Source organism: Protopterus annectens, chromosome 5.part1 (genome assembly GCF_019279795.1).
Source record: "Protopterus annectens isolate FY-2018-M chromosome 5.part1, PAN1.0, whole genome shotgun sequence".
In the NCBI taxonomy this organism is placed as follows: Eukaryota; Metazoa; Chordata; order Ceratodontiformes; family Protopteridae; genus Protopterus; species Protopterus annectens.
Window position 1 is genome coordinate 97343358 of NC_056736.1, and position 24675 is coordinate 97368032.

At 41.6% G+C, this 24675-nt stretch overlaps 1 protein-coding gene across 1 annotated transcript in view; it reads right to left on the reverse strand.

Annotated features, from left to right (window-relative positions):
* EDNRB (endothelin receptor type B) overlaps positions 1 to 24675 on the reverse strand; it is a 379533-nt gene that overhangs the window by 95729 nt on the left and 259129 nt on the right. Inside the window, exons 3-5 of the mRNA XM_044072911.1 lie at positions 8339 to 8451; positions 5804 to 6008; positions 594 to 743 (exon numbers count right to left, since the gene is read on the reverse strand). Of these exons, the coding sequence (XP_043928846.1) occupies positions 594 to 743; positions 5804 to 6008; positions 8339 to 8451 (468 nt within the window). The remainder of the gene's footprint in view (positions 1 to 593; positions 744 to 5803; positions 6009 to 8338; positions 8452 to 24675) is intronic.

Here is a 24675-nt window from a genome sequence, read left to right on the forward strand (position 1 = left end):
CTCTGACCATTAAGCCTCCCTCTGGTCATTCTCATTGTCCCAGTTATTGCCACAACAGGTGACTGTGCACCAAGACATTTATTCCCAATGGGGGCATGAATACAGCACTAGGAGTTGTGCTGCCATCCATGGCAGGGATCACTGAGTGTTGCTTTATGTCCCTAGCCTTCCATTGATGCCTACATGGAAAGACACTTGCATTGACGCATGCCGTTCCACGATACAGTGCTAAGCACTGTTGCACCAAGTGCAGACATGATGGTCTTCCCATGAAGACCATCTGTGGTCCTTCCTCTTTAGTTAGTCAGTTACTTTACTCCTGCCTCCCCCTATACCTGCTCCTCTAGTATCTGAGGTGATAACTGATCTTGGAACATCAATATTCATTGCTTTACTGCTCTAAGACATTGAGCTGACTTGGTATGAAATATATTTCTATTTGTTTTTTTTTCAGAATATTGTATCAGGCATGGAAATCCTCAGAGATGTTACAATACATGAGTCATAGCTCCAAAACACAGTTACCAACATATCAGTATCTGAGATAAAGGCTTACACTTTATATTAAACTCATGTATCAGACATTATGGCACCTGCTTCAGATGATCGTTTAATGCAATCTTCATCCCATTTTTCTTCCTTAGCATCTCACAGGTCATCAGTGTGTAGAAAACAGCAGTGCATGCCAGAGGTAAACAAAAATAAAAGCTGAACAGCCACCAATCTTTAGCGTTCTTGTAGAACTAAAAAAAACAAAACAGTAAGCATGTTAGTGTTAGTATACTTTCAGTCTCTAAATATGTAAACTATGGGCATTTTTACAGCTCCTACAGTATCCAAAAAGGATTATTGCTTTCTTGAGCACTTGGTTACTTAAATGGACTATTACATTTTAAAGGATTAAAGGATTAAATGTGGCACTGTAAGTTACGTCATCTGAAAACCCCAGTCCATGAAACGTTCTGTGGCACAGCGGTTTCAGGCATGAGATCTTGCATGCAATACCAAGTCTGACATACAGTAAGAGGAGCATGGCCATGAGGCCATTCAATGTAGCAGCTCTACCTGTATGTCAACACAGTGGTTATGCCTGCATTTGCCCTGTTCAAAAAGAGAGACAGACATGAAGGGACATTAGTCCTGCAGAGAAATAAATCTCTTTGGAGAATACAGTAATATAAGCCATCCACGAAGGAGTTTAAGAGATGGTTTACAGTATGCACAGCTGTAGATGTGCATGAACTCAGGCTTCTCTACCAGCTCTTTTGATATTTGCAGTACAGCTCCACTTGTACATTGATCTAGGTATTGTATTCAGTCTGGCTCCCCACCAGGTACAGTCTGTAGTACCTAGTCCCATGTACAGGTGGGGCTGTAACTTCTGTGACACACCCCATTGTCTTTGATGTGAGTCTCCATTTAGGCAGCCCTGAACATGGAAGAACTGCACTAATGTACAGTGCTGATTTTGGTGTGAATAACTAACCTGATTCCGATTTATACACAAAGGGGAGTGTCAGACCCCCATTTTTTTTGGAATCAAGCATAGAGTAAAAGCTTGGAGTACTGTTTAACTTCATACACAGTGCATTTTGGAACCTGACCAGTTTAAATAACACCCTTCTGGTTTATTATGTAATCAGTACGACCTTATTAAGTAATGTTGTTTTGCTTGTTAAACATCATTTGGGGATATTCTTGGATTCTTACATTTCTGTTTAGAAAGTATGTTGCCATGGCTTGTATTTTTTTGCAACTTCGAAATTTGTATTTTTTAAAGTTGTTCATAAACCCAGCTTGTTTTATTGTACTCTTTCACCTTGAATATACACTATTTCTGCATGTTTCTTTGCCTGTTTTTCAGACTGTAGGTGTTAAAAGGCCATGAGCTGTTAGTTAACTTAACAGATTACATGAGAATAAATAGGCAAGCTGAAACAGTATAAAAACATCCAAAAATCATCATTGGTAAGCTGTCTGTGTGCTTACAATCTCTTTTTAAATGAATTAATCTCAGCTCATCTCTCCAGAGCAGCTAGGGAATGTAATTTTTATCTTCATTCAAAGAAGCTGTGGTACATCCTGATTTTTTTTTTCAAAGAATCCATTTCTAAAGCCATACTTGAAACACACGCTCATAACTCTTACTGTAACAACCACTAAAAAGGTATGAAGCAAAAATTGTTCAGATCACACATACATATCTAAGCAATGGTATTACATCTAACATTGCGACTCATAAGTTTGATTTAACAGCTGTCAGTAATTACAGGTTGTATGCATATTTTATGTGTATTTGTTAAAGCTATTGATAACATCTTGATGACAATTCCATATAGATGCACATTACCATACCTCTCAGCTGTCGAGAGTTTTGCCTCATTTTTTGTCTGTTCCTCATAAAATTTGTGATTTTCTTGCAAATCACTGAGATGATCTAAGGATTGAAGTCAGTAAATAATGATATATATTTCTGTTTCAGACTTCATAACCTTCAGAAAAATACATGCTAAGAGAAATCCTGTTATTCTAGCAACTTTCTAAGTTTATAAGAGCAATATTTAAAAGCTGTTCCTATTTTTGGACCTTCGTCCCCACATTCTTTCAGTCTTTGTCCAGACTTTTTGTGCTAAGAGATTGAAAGGTATGCATAGTACCTGTTGCTGATTGTGTTTGTTTGGATATCATCTTTAAAATGTGACCTCAGTAGGTACTTTGCCATAGTAACTTACTGAAATATTGACACAGGTATAAAAAAAGTCACATTTCTGATCATCTGACAAGCAGTGTAGCTCAACAGTTAGCACCCTCACCAAGACTGATCTCATCTTCAGACTGAGGCCTCACACTTCACATTACATTCCTCCCTAACTGAGATATTGACACAGATATGAAAAGTATCATATTTGTCATAATCTGACAGATAAGCGCACTGCTGTATCCCTGCATCTAATACACAATGGCGAAATATCAGTAGTAGATTTTTTCCACATTGATCTCAACTTTCAGTTCATAAGTCACCCATCACGTTGTCATACTTCCGTAAGGAGATATTGACAATGATTTGAAAATAGTATAAATATTATCATCTGAAAAATAAACAAATATATCTCTACAGTTGTACTAGACAGATGACATGTATCTGGACCAATCTGTCTAGAATCATGCACGCTTCAAAATAATTTTTATCACGTTGTCACAGTCACTTATAGAGGTATTGACAAAATGTGAAAATGTCATAATGTTCATAATCTGAAACATAAATAAAATATCATATTTCAGCAGATGTGCTACATGATTCCTATTGGTGTGGTAAACAGAAACCATATATTTGCAGCAGGTTTATCCAGACTGATGCCATTTTTATGGTAGTTCAACCAGCATATTACCATTCTCCCTTAAGGAGATATTGACAGAAATATGAAATATATCATAATCTGTATAAGCAAAATATAAAAAACTATATAAATCTGCAGCTGTGGTAGACAGTAATCACATAGTGGAGCAGATTTGTCCAGAGTAATGTCAGTTTAAGAAAGATACGTCACCCATCATGTTGCTATGATCCACTACAAAACCAAATATGAAAATTATCATAATTTTACATATCTGAAAAATAAAGTATTATATCTCTGTAGGTGTGCTAGATGGCTGTCACACATGGATGCTATTGTTATGGACTGATGTCAGCAAGCCACAGATACCTTATGATGTTTTCTCTGCAATGTGGTTAATGGGGAAATAATATAGCATATGTTGTTAACTATTACTGTGAACACAGTAACAAATGCTCAGTCCTGTCCATCTAAAGCACTGCAGGCTGTAGTGCTTCCATTGGCTTCTTCTAACATGCTGTTCATTGCGACTGCCAGTCAGAAACAACAAACTCATACAAGTTATAGCCAAAGATATTAAAATACATACATTTTTTATAAAAATTGGTAAAAGTAGATGTTAGTAGATGTTAACAGTACACATTTTCAGATCTTGTGTAGCTTTCTTTTAACCACCCTCTCTGGAACCGGACACGTAGCATCACTAAGATAGTATAGCCCAGGGAAGTCATTATGCACTCTCCTCCAACTACTTCTTGTACCACTAAAGTACAATGCAGAATATCACAGTTGTAGTCAGGACTCCCCTGCTCCAAATCAGACATCTCATAATATTGTCTGTAAGTCCACAGTAATGTGATGTTATTAACTGTCAGTATCCCATTTTTTCAAATGCAAAAGAACACTGTCATACATTGTTCTACCAACATGCAGATGTTAAATGTTTGTAAGCATTAATATAAGCATATGACGCCTACACTTATTTGTTGCCTGGTATCTGACACTTGCACATCTATAATTCTGATGGCAAAAATAAATATGTAGTTAATGTCATGTCATTTTTGTGCCAATGTTTATATACTGTGTGTGTATATATATATATATATATATATATATATATATATATATTCTTCTGCTACTACCAGTCATCTTGTCATCATGTTAATCCAGATTCTGCACTCTTTAATCTTTTGTTTATAATCCTGAATTTAAGTCACATGCTTCTCACTCATTTAGGGAGCTAATAATATGCATGATGTAAGTGTAATATTTGATTTATGGGAGGGATTTCATAATCGTGTGTTTAGAATCACAATATGTGTGTGTATGTAATATAATAGAATTCCCTGGATGAATACTAAATACTTAAAGGACTACTACAGGCAAACTTAGGGCAGTCTATTCATTTCTTAAAATGTTCACGGCAAAATATTCTATGAGAATTGCATTCTGATTGCTCACGTGGTTAGCCTTACACAGTTGTTCTGTTATTATAGCATAAACTGAACTATGGTATTTAATGCCAAGCTTTAGATACAGTTCTTGGTTTCATCTTAACGATGGCCTTTCAAGCCTCTGATGTGACACAGTACTTTCTGTTACTATTGCTTTATGTAGTTTGTCTTAGTTGTGTACTTGTAGCATATCTCTCATTCTCTCAGCAACAGACTCATGAAGAAGGCTTCGAAATCAGATACTTCTGAAAATAGCAATAGTACTGATTTTGTGAGCTCATAAAATAAGATGACACGAATTAGCATTCATTTTCTGAAGAAAAAAAAAACACAGATTTATTTTGGAAAAAGGCCCTATATCCATCACATTTTAATGCACCAGAAAGTACTGCTTAATATTTTAATGCATCCAATTGTTACGTTTTCAGAAAAAGTTATTTTGTCATTTTATCCTTAAACTCTAGTGTATGTTCTGCCGTAAGGCCTGTCAACAACGACCTCTGCTTTTCCCACATTTTTATTGTTTCCCATAAATTATACCATATCTTAAGTAGCAACGAACCTATTAAACTAGTGGAAATAACACACTTTAAATAAATATCTATTTTTAATTTGAGGACAGTTGCTTTTTGAAATGTATATTCATGAGCACTAGCTTATTACTTAGCAATAGATGTGTTGCATTTCAATCAGCAAGCCTGAGCAGAAAACTACAGTTCATATTGGACGGATAGCGTTTGTGAGGAGGGCACTCATAAGTTCTCTTCATGACTATAGTTCAGCACATTAGTTTGTGTATGAGCAGGAAGCCAGCACAATAAACAATGACATTATCACATCATGATTTTTACGCTGTGAGCATATTATTTCAAACATATTATTAGTATGTTAAATTTACTTTACTGTATTATGATACATCACAATGCAGCCAAGTCATAATTTCAAGCTTAATTGTAAAGTTAAAATATATAGACATGCATATTGTAATACTAATATATTCAGAGGTCTACTTACTTTCATAAACTGAGTTTTCTGATCAGGGAGAAGAAAGCATATTCGTAAGGGTTTTCCTTTATAATCTATGGAGATCATGTCAAAACCAATTGCTTCAGGCACAGCAAGAACAACTGATGCTGTCCAGATCAGCAAAATTTCCACTGTAGTCCATGTAGGAACTCCAATTCCTTTAATGCGACTCCAAGATGCAACTGCTCTATACCTGTGTAAGAATAATGCTGTCAATAATTTTATGGCTGTAAAGCTATTGTCAGGAAACGTCTTTTCTTGCAGGAAGAATATGTTAGCTGTTTGTTTGCAGTTTATAGAAAATGTAGTCATTATTTCAGTCAGTGAGTGGCAGGAATTATAAAGAAAATGCTCATAATCAACTGTTGCCTCACAGAAATAATTATTTCATTAGGCCTGTGGCCTTTTCAATGTATTTTACATTGTATCCAGTGGTCTGCTTACATATTACAGAGGCAGAGAAAATTCTATTGAATCAAATGTGAAATAAATATATGGTACTATGTATTAAAATACATCTGCAAATAGGTGCATTATAAAATGGGTCTGCTACATAAAAGATGCATAGCCCTACAGTGACACAAGCAAGGTGTACAGCATTGCAGCCAACTATGCAGGACCCCCAAGGCTGCAATTGTGTGGTCCTGCTGAGCATAACTGAATAACCATGATATGTATTGATATCTTGCCATGGATTTATTGAAGATCATTCAAAGAAGCTATGGAAGATGTGCAACATGCAATAAACACTATTTGTCTGAGTAAAAGTATACGACTTCTGTCATTTGTCTCAAACAGGCTACGTTATGGGACAATGGCAGTCTTATTTGCAGATGACCAGATTCAATACAACCATTTCTATAATATTTATGGTAAAGAGTGTAACATAGCACTTTAAAACAGTGCAATAAGTTAATAAAATGCAATATTAAGTAAACCAGAAGTTAACATAAACTGACATACTGTTTGACTTTCAGTTGAATATTCTTTCAGGACTGTATTCCTAGGTAATCTCTAAACTACTTGTATATATTAATTTGGATATTGTTTGTCTAATCAAAGATTACTCCACTGAAGTCTGTTTGGTTGATAGTGATAGACAGGATGGAGTTCTGATTAAGATGCTTTACACAGAGGCAAGTCTCCATAACCCACATTAACCCATCCAGAGTGTTGAACTTCTACACATCCTCTAACTAATATGAGTACCTCCAAGGCTGGTAAACCTCAGAGTGCGTTATCAGCTCTCTTCAGCTGCCCATTTATTCTGCCAGTTTCAAAGAAGGCTTTTATTGACTTATCATTAAACAGATAAAAAGAGATACTAGCTAACTGTCTTACTCAGGCAGTAAAGACAAACTGAGCGATCAGCAGTATTTGATCATAAGTCTCCTATGCATTGCTCCTTCATCATCCCTGACAGTCACTATTACTGTGATAATACCATCATTTTTACAGAATCTTGCTGAGTTTTCCAAACATATCATAATCAGTTATGTAGGATTTTTGTGACTAGGCTAAATAAATCTTTTTATTAGGAGCTGCAGGCACTAAGGGCATTACTCTATGGCATTTTGTAGTAATTCCCCAATGTATCAATGCCTTTAAACACAGAGAACATTCATCTAGATGAAAATAACCACTCAAACCTTTCACTTGACAAAACTCTTTTTAAAAATAAATTTTCTGGCACTCTCATGTGGGAGCAAGCCTGCATACCTCAGACTTACACATACCAACTCCACAATGTTGCAAATATAGGTTAAAAAGGAAAAGATGACACAAGAGTGCTATCACTGCAGGTGAACAAATAAAAATCACACTAGCAATGATATTCTATGGGGAGCAGTGATTTTAGAGTACAGAACTGAGAAATTTAAATCAACTTATTGAAGGTGCATCCATTTAGAATGAATCAACTAGATAATTAATAATTCATATGTCTTCAATGCAAAGAATTCGGTATTTGTAAACTTGAAGGAAAGTCTTGATTGCATTTAGATTTTAACAGAGACCTAGATCATTATGGACCATATGCATCTAAAAAGTCTGAAAAATGTAGTGTTTAACTTGAGATAAAGCCTTTCTGAATTAATAAACTCATAAAACAAATATGGAGACCTGACACTGGGAGACTACTTTAGACTTTTATGAGGCATTTCCTTTTCTATATCTACTGTGATAGCAAATTTTAACAACCTAACAACCAAATAAACAAAAAATGAACACTAAAGTCATTTGATTTACAAGGGCAGAACAGCAAAGGCAGAGGAAAAGCTTCATGTTTCTTACATATCTGGGCATTCTTGCTGAGTTTTAATTTCCTTCTATCATGACTGTACTGCTACACATTGCATATTTCCCTCCAATTATGTTACTAATGCAGAAATGTTGTATTTACCTGAACCAGAAAGTCTCTGAGTAACATCTTGTGGTATTATGTCTGCTACAAGTGGAACATTAGAGCTAAAAGTAAGATTCAGTTTAATAGAAATTAAAGGAAATGAATACAGCGTGGCTCACCTGTCAATGCTTAGTGCACAGAGACTCAGCACCGTGATCCCCACAGACGCCTTTTGAATGAAGGGCACTAATTTACACATCTCTACTCCAAAAGGCCAATCTTCAGCTAAAAGCTGTGGTAAAACAAAGCAATAAGAATGACAGTTATTTTTTTAATTTGTCAGTATAATTGACATATTGCATGCTGTGGTGAAAGGGCCTGTACAAGTATTAATATATTAACAAAATAATTCCTGACAGAGGTTTATTACAAAAAATCAAGTTATCTTTAACTGTTCCTATATAGTCGTACATACCTGTTCATGAAGAGATGTAAATATAGTTGCTGTACTTTTCTGAAGTAAAAATATGGCATAGATATAGTGAAAGTATGCCTTCCAAAGACATTTAAAACAGTAAGGCCCACTTTTACTTGATCTACCTGAAATTAATTGAAGTACAACTGGTGTGCTACTATGATGCTAAGCATAAAGTATTTTTCATGCCTTTATTAATTATTAAAGAAAATCATTTCACTTCACTTTCTTCTTTGATGCATTTTATCAACCCAGATACTCACAGCTAACATTTGAATTCTACAATGAGAATATCAGGGGAAATATAGATATAGAGAGACACCAACTGGCATAATGGTTATGGTCTTCATTTCCCATGTACAATGTACAGGGTTTGATCCTGATCTCTGACTGGTGCCTGTTTGGAGTTTGCATGCTCTCCTTGTGTGGCTTCTCCAACTTCTAAAACACATGCTAAATGTTTCCATCTCAAACTCACCTAAGAATGGAGCCATGGATAACAGCACAGAATATAGATGGTGCCCTATAGGGGAAAGAGGTATATAGATTAAACACTTTGGGCATCTATTGTGGTATCCAGTACTCTCAAGACAGGAGAACATGGATTACAGACCAGGGTACTAGGTGATTCGGTCATGATGATTAATGTCGCCAAAATGGGCATTGGTATTTGCTGCTGATTAGTGGCTTAAGGACCTGGCCTACTCCAACCTATGCCATGGACCTATGCTAATGTTGGGATGGGTGTATATGCCCCTATTAGCCAGTGGGTGCCTGTCATAAAGCTACTAGCAGGCAGGTGTCCAGTTACCCAGCTTGTCATAGTTTTGTTGAGCAAAAGCTGGAAAAAAACAATCAACTTGCCAAACATAAAGTAAGAACTGCCATACTCAATATAGGTTCACATGAAGGACAAGGCTTGGAAGTGAAGGAGGCTGGACATCTTATGTATCCAGGAGACAAGTTGGTAGGGCAGTGCAGCCAGTCTACCAGGAGGAGAGGCTAGAAATAGTCTTGAAATTGTGATGGGAATGGAGTGTGGCAATCACATGCCAGTGTAATGATGGAGCAATATTCATAATCTCAGCCTGTGCTCCACAACAGGGTTGTGATAGTGAGGGAAAACATCCAAAAATCACAAAAGGAATGACACAGCTGGTTGAAACCATATACATTTAATATCCACAAAGTTTTCAAGCAAAATTGGTCTTCATCAGTGTAAGAAGCTATACAATTGTTCAGGACTCTAATAAATACCCTAAATAATTCATCAGTTATCACCGATAATTAAGAACATCCAATCAACAACAAACTCATTACAAATTAAAAACTAGCATACTAATGCAGCAATAGAATATTCAGAGCATAAACCACTGGTTGCCATAATCAGTGGTCAGAGAAGGCTCTACGGTTAACACAGACCAAGCTGAAGACCTTGAAGTTGGCTGGAGAGAAAGCACAACAATTCAAGGAATTACTCAGGGCTCTAACACCTCAGTAAGAGGACCAAACAGGTGGGGTTGAAGAAGAAGAATGGCAGCACCTCAAAACAGCTCATGTAAGGGCTACAGAACAAATATGCAGCCATGCCTTATATGGAAATAAGGGTACATAAAGAAAACTGGTGGAAGTCAACAAAAGAAAGAAAGTGCAGGAAAAAGCAGGATTTATTAAAGAGAGACCAGGCTAGAAAGAAATACCAGTTAGCTAAAACAGATTAAGACAGTAGTTGCAATAGCAAAGAACAAGGAATCAGAGATACTCTACCAGCATCTGGAAAGTGACTCAGTAGATGGCAGAAAGAAACTTGATCAGGTTGCTAAACAAAGACAGAAAGATAAGGAAGATAGTCAGACACCCTTCAAAAGGAATGGCAGCAACAACCTGCTCGTTATCCCACAGGACATCAAAGGCAGATGGAAGGAGTACTTCCAGCAGCTTCTGAATGAAGAAATGTGCTCAGAAGCTGTACTTCCCCAGACACAGCCTACGATGAAAGGAGAGGAGGAGCTCACTGTGACAACTGATGGTCCTACCACTGCTAACCAATATGTGACACGTGATGGTCCACCACTGCCAACCAATATGTGATGACGCTGTGCTGGGCCAGTAATCAAGGAGACTGAATCCTCACCACTGATGCTGGAGAGGTACATGCACTTGGAACAGCAATGGATACACTCAGTATTTCCAGATGCAGACATCTCTGCATCAAGAAAAATTTCCCTTAAGAGCACACAGGGAACACACTTAGTCCAGGGTCTGTATCTCTCTGTCTCCCTCCAGGTCCCTAGTAAGATTGCCCACTGGTACAGCTATAAGGTTAGGTCCTCAGCCGAGTGTCTAAGCCAAGAACTCCAGCACCCTCTCTGTAAGCCCAGTGCTTTGTGTCCCTGCTCCAAGTAGCTGACACACACACACTGTGAGATTTGATTACACACACACACACACACACACACACACACACACACACACACACACACACACACGCACACACACACACACACAAGCACACACACGCGCACACACACACACACACACACACACACACACACACACACACACACACACACACACACACACACATACACTCACACACACACCTGGGAAAGGCTGGCACAACTTTACCTACTGTGTCCCCTTCTGCCCAGAGTATAAGGTAGTTATCACTGCCACCAGACACTCCACAATCAGCTACTCTAAGGCCCTTAAAAATTATACTGTGTAATATTAATACTAATACAAATGGTAATAATAAGCACTCTCAAAGGTTAAATACTTTCTACAAGGGCCAGACACAATAAAAGGTTTAAATATATTTAATAATAAATAATAAAAGAGCATGAAAATACTGAATATATATTCACACTAAACCACAGAGTTCAAATGACAGGAACTATTGAAAATAATATTGATGGATAGGCTCATACAAATAAAGAAAAATAATCTCTAAACTAAGCTTCTCTATATTCCTGAGTAAATCTAGGAGAATTACTATTTCCTAATGAGTGGCGCACAGCTACAGTTATCCCACTCCACAAGGGGGGATCCACCTTGGATCCTGGGAACTACCGCCCCATCAGTCTGATGAGCCTGATCTACAAGGCCATGGAATGTATTATCATGGAACTTATAAACAAAGACATTGACAACCTTAAAACACTGGATCCTACCCAGTTTGGGTTCATGAAGGGCTGATCTTGTCTCCTGAACCTGATCGACTTCTTCAAATCAGTCTCCAGAGACGTGGATGAGGGTAAGGCAGTCCACACAGCCTATCTGGACTTTGCCAAGGCCTTTGACACTATCCCCCACTCTGGAATCATAGATAAACTTAATTACTAAGCTGAGCATTAATCCCTATGTCACTCGATGCGTTGCCAACTAGCTTACTGACAGAACCCACACTGTAAAAGTAGCTGACTCCAAATCCAGCTCCAGACAAGTGACAAGTGGAGTACCTCAGGGTTAAGTCCTGGGACCTCTCTTGTTTGGCATCTACTTCTCTGAAGTACAGGCCAACACTAAGGGACTCTGGCTAACAAAGTTCGCAGATGACTGCAAACTGGGAGCCATTATTGAATCCCCATATGATGTGGATACTCCACTAAAGGGCCCTAAAGAAACAGATGCTTGGTGCCAGAGCCATGGGCTCATGCTCAATGCCAAGAAATGTATAGTTATCCCCTTTAGGAAAAAACATGTACCCATGAATTACCACATAGGTGGCAGTACACTAAACACCGAAAGTGTGATAAAAGACTTAGGTACACAGGTGGACAGTGGTCTCACCTTCGATAACCACATCGCCACAACAGTCAGGAAATCCTACTATGTGGCACACCTCATCACTAAGGGCTTTTCATCCAGAAAAAAGGAGGTCATTGTCCCACTGTACTCATCCCTCATTAGACCCATTATAGAATACAATGTCCCATTTGGTATGTACCTCTCAAGACATCTGCAACAACTGGAAAGGCTGCAGAAATACCTCACTAAAAGAATCACAGGCCTAAAGCAGATGCCCTATGCTGACCACCTTAGAAAACTCCAGCTATACTCTGTCGCATATCATCTACTCTAGGACGATCTCTGCTTAACATACAAGGCCATGTCAAACCCAGAGCTGTTGAACATGCTACACTTAAAGAAATCCCAATCTCTCAGAGCCACACACTCCAGGGATCTAAACCTTGTCATCACAATAAACAAAACATGCTGGAGGGATAGATTCATGACCCAGAGACTCCCCAGACTCTGGAATAGACTGCCCATACATGTCAAGCAGAGCGCCTCTTTGGCCCTCTTCAAAAGCAACCTTGATGATTGAATGGGAGATAGGAAATTCACCCCGGGGATCACATCAGTTGCCCTGCTAGACAGGGGTCCAGGGAAGTAAATAGTGTGGGAAGAAATAGCCAGGGAATTGTTATGGCTAGGCTTGTACAGGCCCTAGGGCCAATAGCCTAGTACCAACCTATGAACCTATGAACCTATAAACCTAATAATGTACTTGATAGAGCATGGCACAATGAAATATGTAGGAAGTCTTTCTAGTCAGATTTCCCAAAACAGAATACTCTCTTTTCAGAGATTACTCCCTGTAAAATATAATATCCAAGACAGGTTGTAGAATGACCGTACCTGGTCACCTTAATCCAGGTTTTCACAGTAACCCCCTCTGCAGCTGAGACAGGAATTTAGCATAGATGGCTACAATACACATCTTAAATATTTATGGCAGTGTCTGTGGCTTTCCCTGTTTTTACTGAGCTAATGAAAAAAGGCTTTTTCCAGACCCACTGTCTCCAGCTCTATTCAGCACTGTGGGGTACCATTGTAGTGGTTTAACAGCTCATTTACATTTCCCTTATTTTTCTTAAAGTAAGCTAGCTGGTTAACCTTTGCTGTGCCAGTGTCCTCTATTAAAACATATACATTAAATTCAGTGACAATAATACATGTACATTTCTTTTTGTTCTAGCAGGGTGCACTGTTGAAATATTTGAACACAAGCAAACCTCACAAATACATTTTCAGCACAATGATTTGTACAAATCAGTTTGATATACAAATGACACATAATTATTTACACAATTCCAGCTAGCTGTGTTGGCACAAGTCATACTTCCACTGCCCTACTTCTGGCATGGCTGGCAGTACCTCCTATCATCACACTCACCATGGAAGAAGTAAGAACGGCCATAAGGAAAATGAAGTCAGGAAAACCAGCACACTCAGATGAGGAAACAGTAAATATGATAAAGATGTTGAGTGAGATGGGGAGGAATGGCTCCTCCAGGGTACAGGATGGAGAGAAAGACATATCCAAGATGATTGGAGAATAACCATACTAGTGCCAGTGTACAAGAACATATGAGATATCCACAGCTGTGAGCAGTATAGAGGTATCAAATTCCTATTACACTGCTTGAAAGTTCAAGAGAAGGTAATTGATAGATTAATATGTAGAGCAGTGGAAAGCAAAATGAGAAATGAGCAGTATGGATTCAGATCAGAATGTAGCACAACTAACCCATTGTATACAGTGAGACAGATACTTGAGAAGAAGGTAGAAATGAGGAAAAAGTCCAACTGGACATTCTTAGACTCGAAGAAAGCATATGGTAAGGTCCCAAGAAAACTGATTTGGGTAGTCCTGCAGTGGTTTGAAGTCCCAGAAACACTGGTTAAATTTGTGCAAGCTATATACTACCCAATGACTCAAGTTGGCACAATATTTCATCTTACAGAGGGGTTCACAGTGGGAGTGAGTGCACATCAGGATTCAGCTGTGTGTCCACTGCTGTACATACTGGTGATGGACTGCATTAGCAAACAGGTTGAAGGAGGCAGTTCAGCAAAGTTGCTATATGCAGACAATATAGCATTACAGGCAGACTCTAAGCAAGAACTTAAGGTTATCGGAATGGAAAAATGAAGGCACATGGGCTAAAACTGAGTACAGATAAGACAGTTGTAATGGCAGCAAATGAGGGAAATCAGAAGAAATTGAAAATGTACAGTTGTGTACACTTACCATAAATGTACATGTTTGAGTGCCTTCACTGTTGCAGTCATCACATTTGGGTTATCGCTGCTAGGGTAGCCCTTGGCTGGCCTGAATACCAGAGACTTAGTATTTCTGCGTCAGTTGCTGTAGCTTGAGGATTGATGTCAGGTCATCAGTGGTATAAAGGAAGGCAGCCGATGCCATTACATCAGTTTTTCTTGCACTAACCTGTCAGGAGTCCCCAAAGTAGGAGGCCAGGTTCTGGTGGAAGCACCCCCACCTGTGGAAAATAAATACCAATATGTCCATTGTAAGGAAAGGAGAACAACAGGGAAAAAAGGTACCAAAAAGAAAAAAAGAAAGGGGGATGGAGGGAGGGAAACCAGGACTGCAACAGTGAAGACACTCGAACACCCACATTTATTGTAAGTGTACACAACTGTACTATGTTATTCATGTTTCACTGTTGCAGTAATCACATTTGGGTAGATTCCCAAAGCTGAGGAAATGGGTGGAGGCAGTCAAGAAAATTAGGGGCTGGCTAGGATGCCCTGCAAAACTGCAGAAGCACACCCTGCCTGGATTTGGAGAAGAGAGGCAGGTGGTAATGCTTAGTAAAAGTGTGAACAGATGTCCAGGTAGCAGCCTCCAGGATGTCCCTGGTGGGGACCTCTCTGAGGAAGGCTGTAAAGGTGGAGGCTGCTCTGGTGAAGTGTGTCCTGACCCCCTTGGGGGGAGGCTTGCCATGCTGTTTGTAGCAGAAATGGATTCAGTGTGCTATCCATTTGGAAAAGGTTATCTTGGAGATGGGTTTGCTTTCTGCCCCCGAAGCAAAGATAACTAACAATTGATCAGATTTTCGGAAAGGTTTAGTCCTGTACAGATAGTATCTGAGCTGTTTGTGCACATCTAGAGAGTGCAGAATCCTTTCACCCTTCTTTTGGGGATTAGGAAAGAAGGTGGGCAAATGAATGGATTGATTTAGAGCCACACTAGATACCACCTTGGGCATGAAGGATGGGTTAGTTCTGAAGGATACCCTGTCAGCATGGAAGATGATGAAGGGTTCCACAACCATGACTGCTTGCAGCTTGGAGACCCTTCTGGCTGAAGTGATGGCAAGGAGGAAGGCTGACTTCCAAGAGAGAACTTTTAGCTCTGCAGAAGTAGCTGGTTTGAAAGGGGGCAGGGTGAGATTTTCCAAGACAAAGTTAAGGTCCCAAGCTGGTGTTGGTGCCCTTCTGGGGGACCTCAAGTTGCTAGCCCCACTGAGGAACTGTTTAATCAGAGGGTGTGAGAAAAGTGGCTACTCAGTGGGAAAATGAGCAGAAATAGCAGAGGCATGAATTTTTACAGAGGAAAAAGAGAGACCACCATGTAGCAGGTCAGCTAAGTAATCCAGGATGAGAGGGATGGATGGCTGTGCCATATTGGCCCCCTTAGCCTGGATTCAGGTGCTGAACCTTTTCCATTTATCTGCATAAGACTTTCTGGTGCTAGGGCATCTGGCCTCTCAGATAACATCCAGAACCTGTTTACTGAGGATGGCGGATTGGTCAGGGGTTAGGGAGTAAGCCAAGCTGCCAAACTGAGTGTCTGCAATTGTGGGTGCATGAATTCCCTGTCCCTCTGGTTTAGGAAGTTTGGAATCTGAGGAAGATTCCATGGAGGCAGCAGGGACAGGCAGTGCAATGAGGATGGTCCTTGTTTTTTTCCTCCCTTATTTTGAGCAGTACTCTAGGGATGAGAGGTAGGGGAGGAAAGGCATAGACTGAAAGGTTTACCCAGGAGAAGGACAGGGCATCCACTTTCCAAGCTATGGAGTGATGCTCCCTGGTGCAGAATTTACTGAGCTGATGGTTGGTGTGGTAGGCAAAGAGGTTGACTTCTGAGGTGCCCCATTTCTGAGTTATTAGGAAGAATGTAGTTCTTCTGAGCTACCACTAATGTGGGTCCAAAAGCTTTCTGCTTAATTGGTCTGCCAGGGAATTGAGAGAGCCTGGTAGGTATTGTGCTAACAGGTGTAGTTGCATGGATGAGGCTGTGAGCCAAAGGGTCATGGCCAGCCTGCACAGCGGGTAGGAGTAAGTCCCTCCCTACTTGTTGATGTACCAGATCACAGTGGTCTTGTCTGTTTTGATCCGAAGAACCCCTGGGGAGAGAAGGCGTTTGAAAGCTGTCAAGGCCTGCTGCACAGCCAACATCTCTTTCAGACTGATGTGCAGGGGGATCTGCTGTAGGTTCCATTGGCCTTGTATGCACCTGCTGTCAAGGTGTGCACCCCAAGCATAGTCTGATGCATCTGTGGTGAGGGTCTGGGTGGCAAGGTGTTGCGAGAAGGGCAGTCCCTTGTTGTGGGAGCAGGCTGTTACCAACCAAAGAAATTCCTTCTTCAGGCAAGGAATAATAGGTAGAAGAGTCTCCAGATCTTGAGAGTGTTGACACCAAAGGCTCTTTAGGTACAATTAAAGTTTCCTCATATGCAGTCTGGCATATGGAATGAGGAGTATGCAAGATGCCATGAACCCCAAGGCTTGCAGGATTTTCCTTGCAGAAAGCTGGGGCCTGGTGGCTAGTTGGGAGAAGTAAGCTGGCAGGAAAATGTGTTTCTCTGGTAAGGCATGCCATCTGGGATGCTGTGTCCAGACTTGCTCCCAGGAGGATTATCCTTTGGATGGGTACCTGTTTTAATTTATTTTTGTTGATTGTGTACCGTAGGGAGGTTAGTAGGTTCTTTACAAAGGCCAGGTCTTTGAGCAGCATTTCCTGGCTGTCTGCCTAAATAAGGCAATCATCTAAGTATGGGTAAATTTGAATATTTCTTTTCCTGCAGAAGGCAATGGCTGGAGACAGGCATTTTGTGAAAACTCTGGGAACAGTAGATAAGCCAAAGGGAAGGGCAGAGAACTGAAAGTGTTGAGTTCCTGCCCTGAAGTGGAGATATTTTCTGCAGGACTCCCTGATAGGGATGTGGAGGTAGGCCTCTTTTAGTTCCAGGGTGGCTAGCCAAGCGTCCTTGGACAGCTTGGGTAGCAGCTGCTGGAGGGTGAGCATTTTTAATTTTGGGATAACCAGGAAGGTGTTTAGGATAGATAGATCAAGGATGGGGCACCAAGTGCCCTCTTTTCTGGGCACCAGAAAAAGTCTGGAGTAGAAGTCTTGGCCTATCTGCTGTGCAGGAACGTGCTCTACTGCTCCCAAGGAGAGCAGGGAATGGATTTGCTTTTGAGCCTCTGTCCACTGATTTGGTGGCACATCTGGGAACCCTTTTGGAGTTGGAAGTGTGTGGAATGAGAATTTGTACCCCTGAGACACAATGTTCAGAACCCATTGGTCCTTGGTTATGGTAGCCCAGGTGCTGGAGTGAAAAGAAAGTTTTCCTCCTAGGGGTATGTGAAGGTGGGCTGAAGCTAGGTCTGGAGGTGGCGAGTCATTGTGAGTTCTTACCATAAGGGGGTGGCTTAGAACTCCCTGGTTTTGAAGTGGAGGTAGTCCACTGCTTAGATCTCTGCAACCCTTGCGGCTGCTGTCTGGGGGGGGGGGGTGTCTGTTTTCACGGGGTCTTGGCTGACCCTGTTTGCTTGGAGCAGGAAAGGACCAGTGTTTGGAAGAAAATACCTGCTGAACATAGGGGGCTGGACCTGTAAGAAATCTTTAACCGTCTGCATAGATTTTGCTTTATCTTCCATCTTTTTTAAGACCTCTTCCGCTGTAGTGCCAAATAAGTTACCTCTGTGCAAGGGTGCATCCAACAATTTTGATTTGACATGGTCTGGCAAGGTTTGTTCCTTAAACCATGCATGTCTTCTAATGACAGATCCAGTGACTGCTGCCCTGCAAGAAGCTTCTAGGGCATCAAAACCACAGTACAAAGTGTGTTTAGTTACTTGACTTGCTGAATGCATTAAGTCTTGTAAATCTTTAGATTCTACCCATGCAGGAAAGGACATTTTTTGTTTAAGGAGTTCCAAGGTATGTTGCTGGTATTTAAGCATATGGAACTGACAATTTAGTGCCCTGATAGCAAGTGTAGCTGAGGTGTATACTTTCATACCCCATCAGTCCAGTGCTCGGGAATCCCTGTCTGAGGGAGTGGGATTGTTAGCAGAGATTGCTTTAATCCCTTTTGGCCCTTGAGAAATGACCTCATGATCAGACGTCGGATGTTTAAAAAGATATTTGTGTGAGTCAGGGACTCTGTAGTATCTGCTGGTTTTCAGGGAGCAGGAGGGAGGGCATCTGGAGTCAAGCTGGATTCAAGGAAAACATCATCCACCACATCTAGGACTGGGGGGATGGCTAAGGGTCTGTGTTGTGAAAGATCCAGGAACTCTCTGAGCCTCTTTTTTGACTGAGGATAGCCTTGACTCTCCCATTGGAAATGCTCCCTTAAGGTATGTAGGATTTCCCCAAAGGAAAAATCTTCTGGGGGAGAGGCTGAAGGAATAGATTCTGCTGCATCAGAATCCTCATATATGGAGAGGGGCTGCATGCCTTCATAGTCAGATACATCAAATTCATCTGACTCTTGTTCAGACAAAACTACTGGAGACAGATCTCTTTTCCTTTTTGAGGGAGTGGCTTGGGTACCCCTAATCAGCATGATAAGGTCTTCTGCCATTTTAAGCATTTGAGACTGAGGCAAGGGATCAGGGGCCTGAGAATGGGTAGTCGGTTTTTTTGGTGTGGTTCGACCCCTGGGCCAAAGAAACTTGGTTGTTTTTGAAAGAATGGTAGTTGTGAAAGAAAGCGTTGGTTTATGTTGAGATTTGGTGTTACGAAGGACTTCCTTGGAAGCCGGTGCCTGCACAGCAGCTTCGGACCAATCCAAGGTAGAGATGACCACAGGATCCTTAGACGAAGAAGAGTTCTGCAGCATAACAGACTACGAAAGGGTCTTGGTAGCGGCCTGCGAAGTAACTGAAGTGGGCATCAGGGTCTGTGAAAGTACCTCACTGAGTGTTCTGGAGGACTGATGACCTCCTTAGCGGAAGCATTGTTAGAAGGTTTGGTCCTGTGCGGTCTGTCTCTGTCTTTATCTTTACACTTTTTTAGAAGATCTGCTGTCGGATGGCTTACTGAAGCCATATCAAAATTCGAGGACTGTAAACAGAAACATCTGGCTACAATAAGGGCCTGATGATAGATAGTTCTGGTGTTAAACAAAGAGCAGAAGCGACAACGAGGGACGTCGTGGTCTGGGCCTAGACTAGTGACGCAGTAAGAGTGGAAGTCTCGGTGTGGTATTTGCTTTCCACAGGTGAGACAATTATTAACTTTCTCTAACATCGGTTAGTGCAAGAAAAAAGGATCCCCAATGGGGTACTTAGCTTTCGAAGACTTCAATTCGGAAAACAAAAATAGTGGCCGACTGGCACTAGTGCGAACTGGTTCAGCTTTGGGCTCCATCGCAAGAAAGATGATGTAATGGCGTCGGCTGCCTTCCTTTATACTACTGATGACCTGACATTAGTACTGAAGTGACAGCAACCGATGCAGAAATACTAAGTCTCTGGTATTCAGGCCGGCCGAGGGCTACCCTGGCAGGGATAACCCAAATGTGATGACTGCAACAGTGAAACATGAAGAACATCTGAGGTAGAAGAGAAAACAGTGGAACAGATTAACAGATTTAAATATCAGGGATGAGGAGAAGGGAAGTCTAAATGAGTAGGTCAAAGCTAGAATCAGAGGGGCTGCAGCCAACTGGCCCAGAGTGTCAGTGGGGGGGTTTATGACAAAACAATATCAAAGAAGCTGAAAAGTAAGGTGTATAAAACAATGGTGCGACCAGTACTACTGTATGGTAGAGAAACCTGGGCAGTAAAGACAGAGCAGTTGAGGAAGCTGTATAGTTATATCACAGGCAAAGTTTAAGTCTTTAGAATGGGTAATTGTGGTGCTGTTTGTTTTGTGGATATGCAGGAGGTCCATCAGAGTGGGGTCTAACAATGCTCTGTATGCCAGGCATACTTGTCATAGGTGACTCCATAGTCAGACACACTGACGTCCCACTCACCAGGCTGAACAAGGAGAGTGTCACAGTAAGCTGCCTATCGGGCGCTAGAATCCACCACATAACACAAGCACTCGGGTCACTCCACAGCAAGTACAAATATGACACAGTCATTGTCCATGCTGGTGTGAACGACCTGAGATGTACCTCCCTGGACTACATGAAAAGAGACATAGAGGAGCTCTCTGATTATGTAGCCCAGGCAGGTATGACCCTGACACTGAGCAGCATCCTTCCTTCACCAAGAATGATGCCACAACATAGAGACAAGATAATCAGCTTTAACAATTGGCTTAATTTCTGGTGTCATTCAAAGGGGATCCAGTGTCTGTCTGCCTGGGATGACATGCTTGACAAGCCACGCTACTTTGCAAGGGACAGCTTGCACCTGTCATCCCTGGGATTCCAGATATTGGCTAAGGCTCTTGCCACCCCCATAGTGCCTTTTTTAGGCAAGGCTCAAATTCTAAACCTACCACCCTAGAAAACAAAAATGGGAAGAAACTAAGGGTAATGCTGCTCAATGCCAGAAGTCTAAATCTCAAAATGCACGCACTCGAGGCCCTTCTCGGTATGGAGAACATCGATGCCTGTGCTGTGACTGAAACCTGGTTCAAGGCTCCTGAGAGCACCCCGGCACTATCAGGTTTTACCTCATATCATGCATTCCGGCCCCAAAACCCGGACCACACCACAAAAGGAGGGGGTGTATACATATTCATCAAGGATACCCACACCTCCAGGTTGGTGGCAACGCACAAAGCATCGGAAACCATCCAGGTGCAATTAACCATAGGCAAAACTGCTCTACAATTTGTAGCATGCTACAGGCCACCCTCTCAAACTCAGGAACCTCACACAGCCTTCCTGAAGACACTGGAGGGTATAAAAGTATCTCCAAACACCATTATATTGGGTGACTTCAACTACCCGAATATAGACTGGGAACATTACTCAAGCCCAAACTTTCTAGCCCAAAGGTTCCTGGAGTTCATAAATTCAAATGCCATGGAACAACTAGTCACCGTTCCCACAAGAGGAGAAAATATACTAGATCTCATCATCACAAACATGGGGACAAAATGCTCCACACCGGAAGTATATCCCTCATTGGTGAGATCAGATCATAAACTAATCTCACTGGATATCCACATCCTGGCCCCACCCCAAACAAAAAAGACCACAGTGAAGAACTTCTCTAAAGCAAACTTCACACTACTCAAGACTGGTGTGGTATCCTTCAAGGCCCCCGAGCCAGTGGAAACCACAACCCAAGCTGCGGAAGCCCTTACAAATGCCTTCTACGAACACCTCCAGGACTGCATGGATCAGGCAACCCTAATAAAACCAAGACTTTTTCCACCAAGGGCAAACATCCAGTCTGGTGGACCCCAGCCATAAACAAACTTTACAATAAGAGGAGAAAGCTGTTACATGATAGAGCAAAATCCATAAAAGAGAAGACACCTTTGATCATTATTAGTAAAAAAATACGAGCACTCATAAAATCATCCAAGGCCAACTTTGAGAGAAAAATTGCCATAGATTCAAAAGACAATCATAAGGCCTTCTTCAGCTATATTAGAAACCTGGGTGGAAACTCCCAGATATGCTCAGAATTAGTCCAAAATGATACAAAAATCACTGAACCCACAGATATTGCCAACATACTGGCAGACAGGTTCAGTGCAAACTTCAACCCACCCCCAAAAGGAGAGATAACTATCCCAGCGGAGTGCAGCCTCCCAGACATCTCCAATGCGCAGGTGAAAGCTGCTCTCTCTAAAGCTAAAAACACAGCATCAATGGGACCGGATGGTGTCCCCGGCTGTGTGCTACACGAACTCAATGAGGAACTAAACCCACACATAAGGCAGCTGTTTAATCTTAGCCTTACCACAGGATACATGCCCAAGGAGTGGCGTACGGCAACTGTGGTCCCACTCCACAAAGGCGGTGCCTCTACAGACCCTGGTAATTACCGCCCATAAGCTTAACAAGCCTGGTCTGCAAAGCTATGGAGAGGATCATAATGGAACTCATAAACAAAGACATAGGGGACTTGCAGACATTGGACCCGACCCAGTTTGGCTTTGTCAAGGGCAGATCATGCCTTTTGAACTTGGTCGACTTCTTCGAAACAGTCACCAAGGCCATTGATGAGGGAAAGGCAGTCCATACAGCCTACCTTGACCTTGCAAAAGCTTTCAACACAATACCCCACTCGGGTATTATAGAGAAACTTACCAGCTTAAATGTAAACCCATATGTCACAAGATGGGTTGCAAACTGGCTAAAGGACAGAACCCACAGGGTTAGAGTAGCTGGCGCCATGTCAGACTCCAAGCCGGTCATAAGTGGTATCCCACAGGGCTCAGTCCTTGGCCCCCTGTTGTTCGGCATCTACTTCTCAGAAGTACAGGCTAACATAGGAGGACTATGGCTGACAAAGTTTGCAGATGACTGCAAACTGGGAGCCATAGTGGAAAGTACATCGGACACAGATATCCTTCAGAGGGGTCTCACGGAAACTGATAGCTGGTGCCAGAGCCATGGCCTGAAGTTAAATGCCAAAAAATGTATAGTCATACCCTTCGGGAAAAACAAGGTAACCCCAAGCTACCATATAGGTGGCAATCCACTAAGCACAGAAGAGGCTATCAGGGACCTGGGGACCCAGGTTGACAGTGGCCTTTCTTTTGACACTCACATTGCTAAAGTGGTTAGAAAAACCTTCTACATTGCCCACCTGATCATGAAGGGATTCACATCCAGAACAAATGAGGTCATTGTTCCCCTGTACTCTTCACTTATCAGACCAATGATCGAGTACAATGCCCCATTCGGGATGTACCTCACCCGACACCTGCAGCAATTGGAGAGACCCCAAAAGTTCCTCACCAAAAGGATAAAGGGACTCCAAAATCTGTCATATGCTGCCAGACTGAAGAAACTCCAGCTCTATTCAGTCGCATACCATCTGCTCAGAGGTGACCTGTGCCTGACATACATGGCCATGTCCAACCAGGAATTAATGGACATGCTCCACCTCAAAAAATCCAAATCTACCAGATCCACTAGAGCAAGCGACTTAAACCTTAGCACGGATATAAATAGGACATGCTGGAGGGATAGATTTGTCACCCAGAGACTCCCTATGTTGTGGAATAAAATCCCGGTCCATGTGAGGCAGAGCACCTACTGGCTCTGTTCAAGAGAAATCTTGACTGGTGGATGGGAGATTGTAGGTTTACCCCGGGAATCATCTCTGTGTCACTGCTGGACAGAGGCACAACAAACTAATGGGCACAGTATTTTTTAACATAAGGGGTGGCGTAAGCCACAAAAACTCTGGGCTAGGCTTATAAATGCCTTAGGGCAGATAGCCTAGTATAAACCTATGAACCTAAGAACCTATATATCTTCCCTCATAAGCCTGTAGGAGACAGAACACAGGAATAGGGCCTTGAGGTGGTCTGCATAAGACATTTTACTTATGCCCTGTATTCTTTTAGTGAGGTACCTCTGTGGACATTACAGTTGTTGGATATGCCTGGTTAGGTACATACCAAAGAGGGAATTGTATTCAATGATGGGTCTGATGAATGCTGAATACAGTGCAATAATGACTTCCTTGGACCCAGATGTCATACCTTTGTTTATAAGTTGTGCAACATAGAATGACTTCCTCACTGCTGTAGACACGTGATGGTCAAAGGCTACATTACTGTCTCCATGTGTCCCTAAGTCCCTGACTTCTGGGTCAACTCTAAGGGATGAGCTGTCAATATGATAGTTACCAGGGGTGGATGACTTCTCAAAGGATACTACTATGCATTTCTTCGCATTTAGTTTTAGTCCGTGGCTCTGACACCAGTTATCCATCTGTGTCAGCCCTTCCTGGAAAACATTTGTGTCAGTGTAGGATTCACTGGCAGCTCCTAATTTCTAATTGCCTGCAAATTTAGTCAGCCAGAGACCACTGACATTGAGATTGATGTCAGAGAAGTGA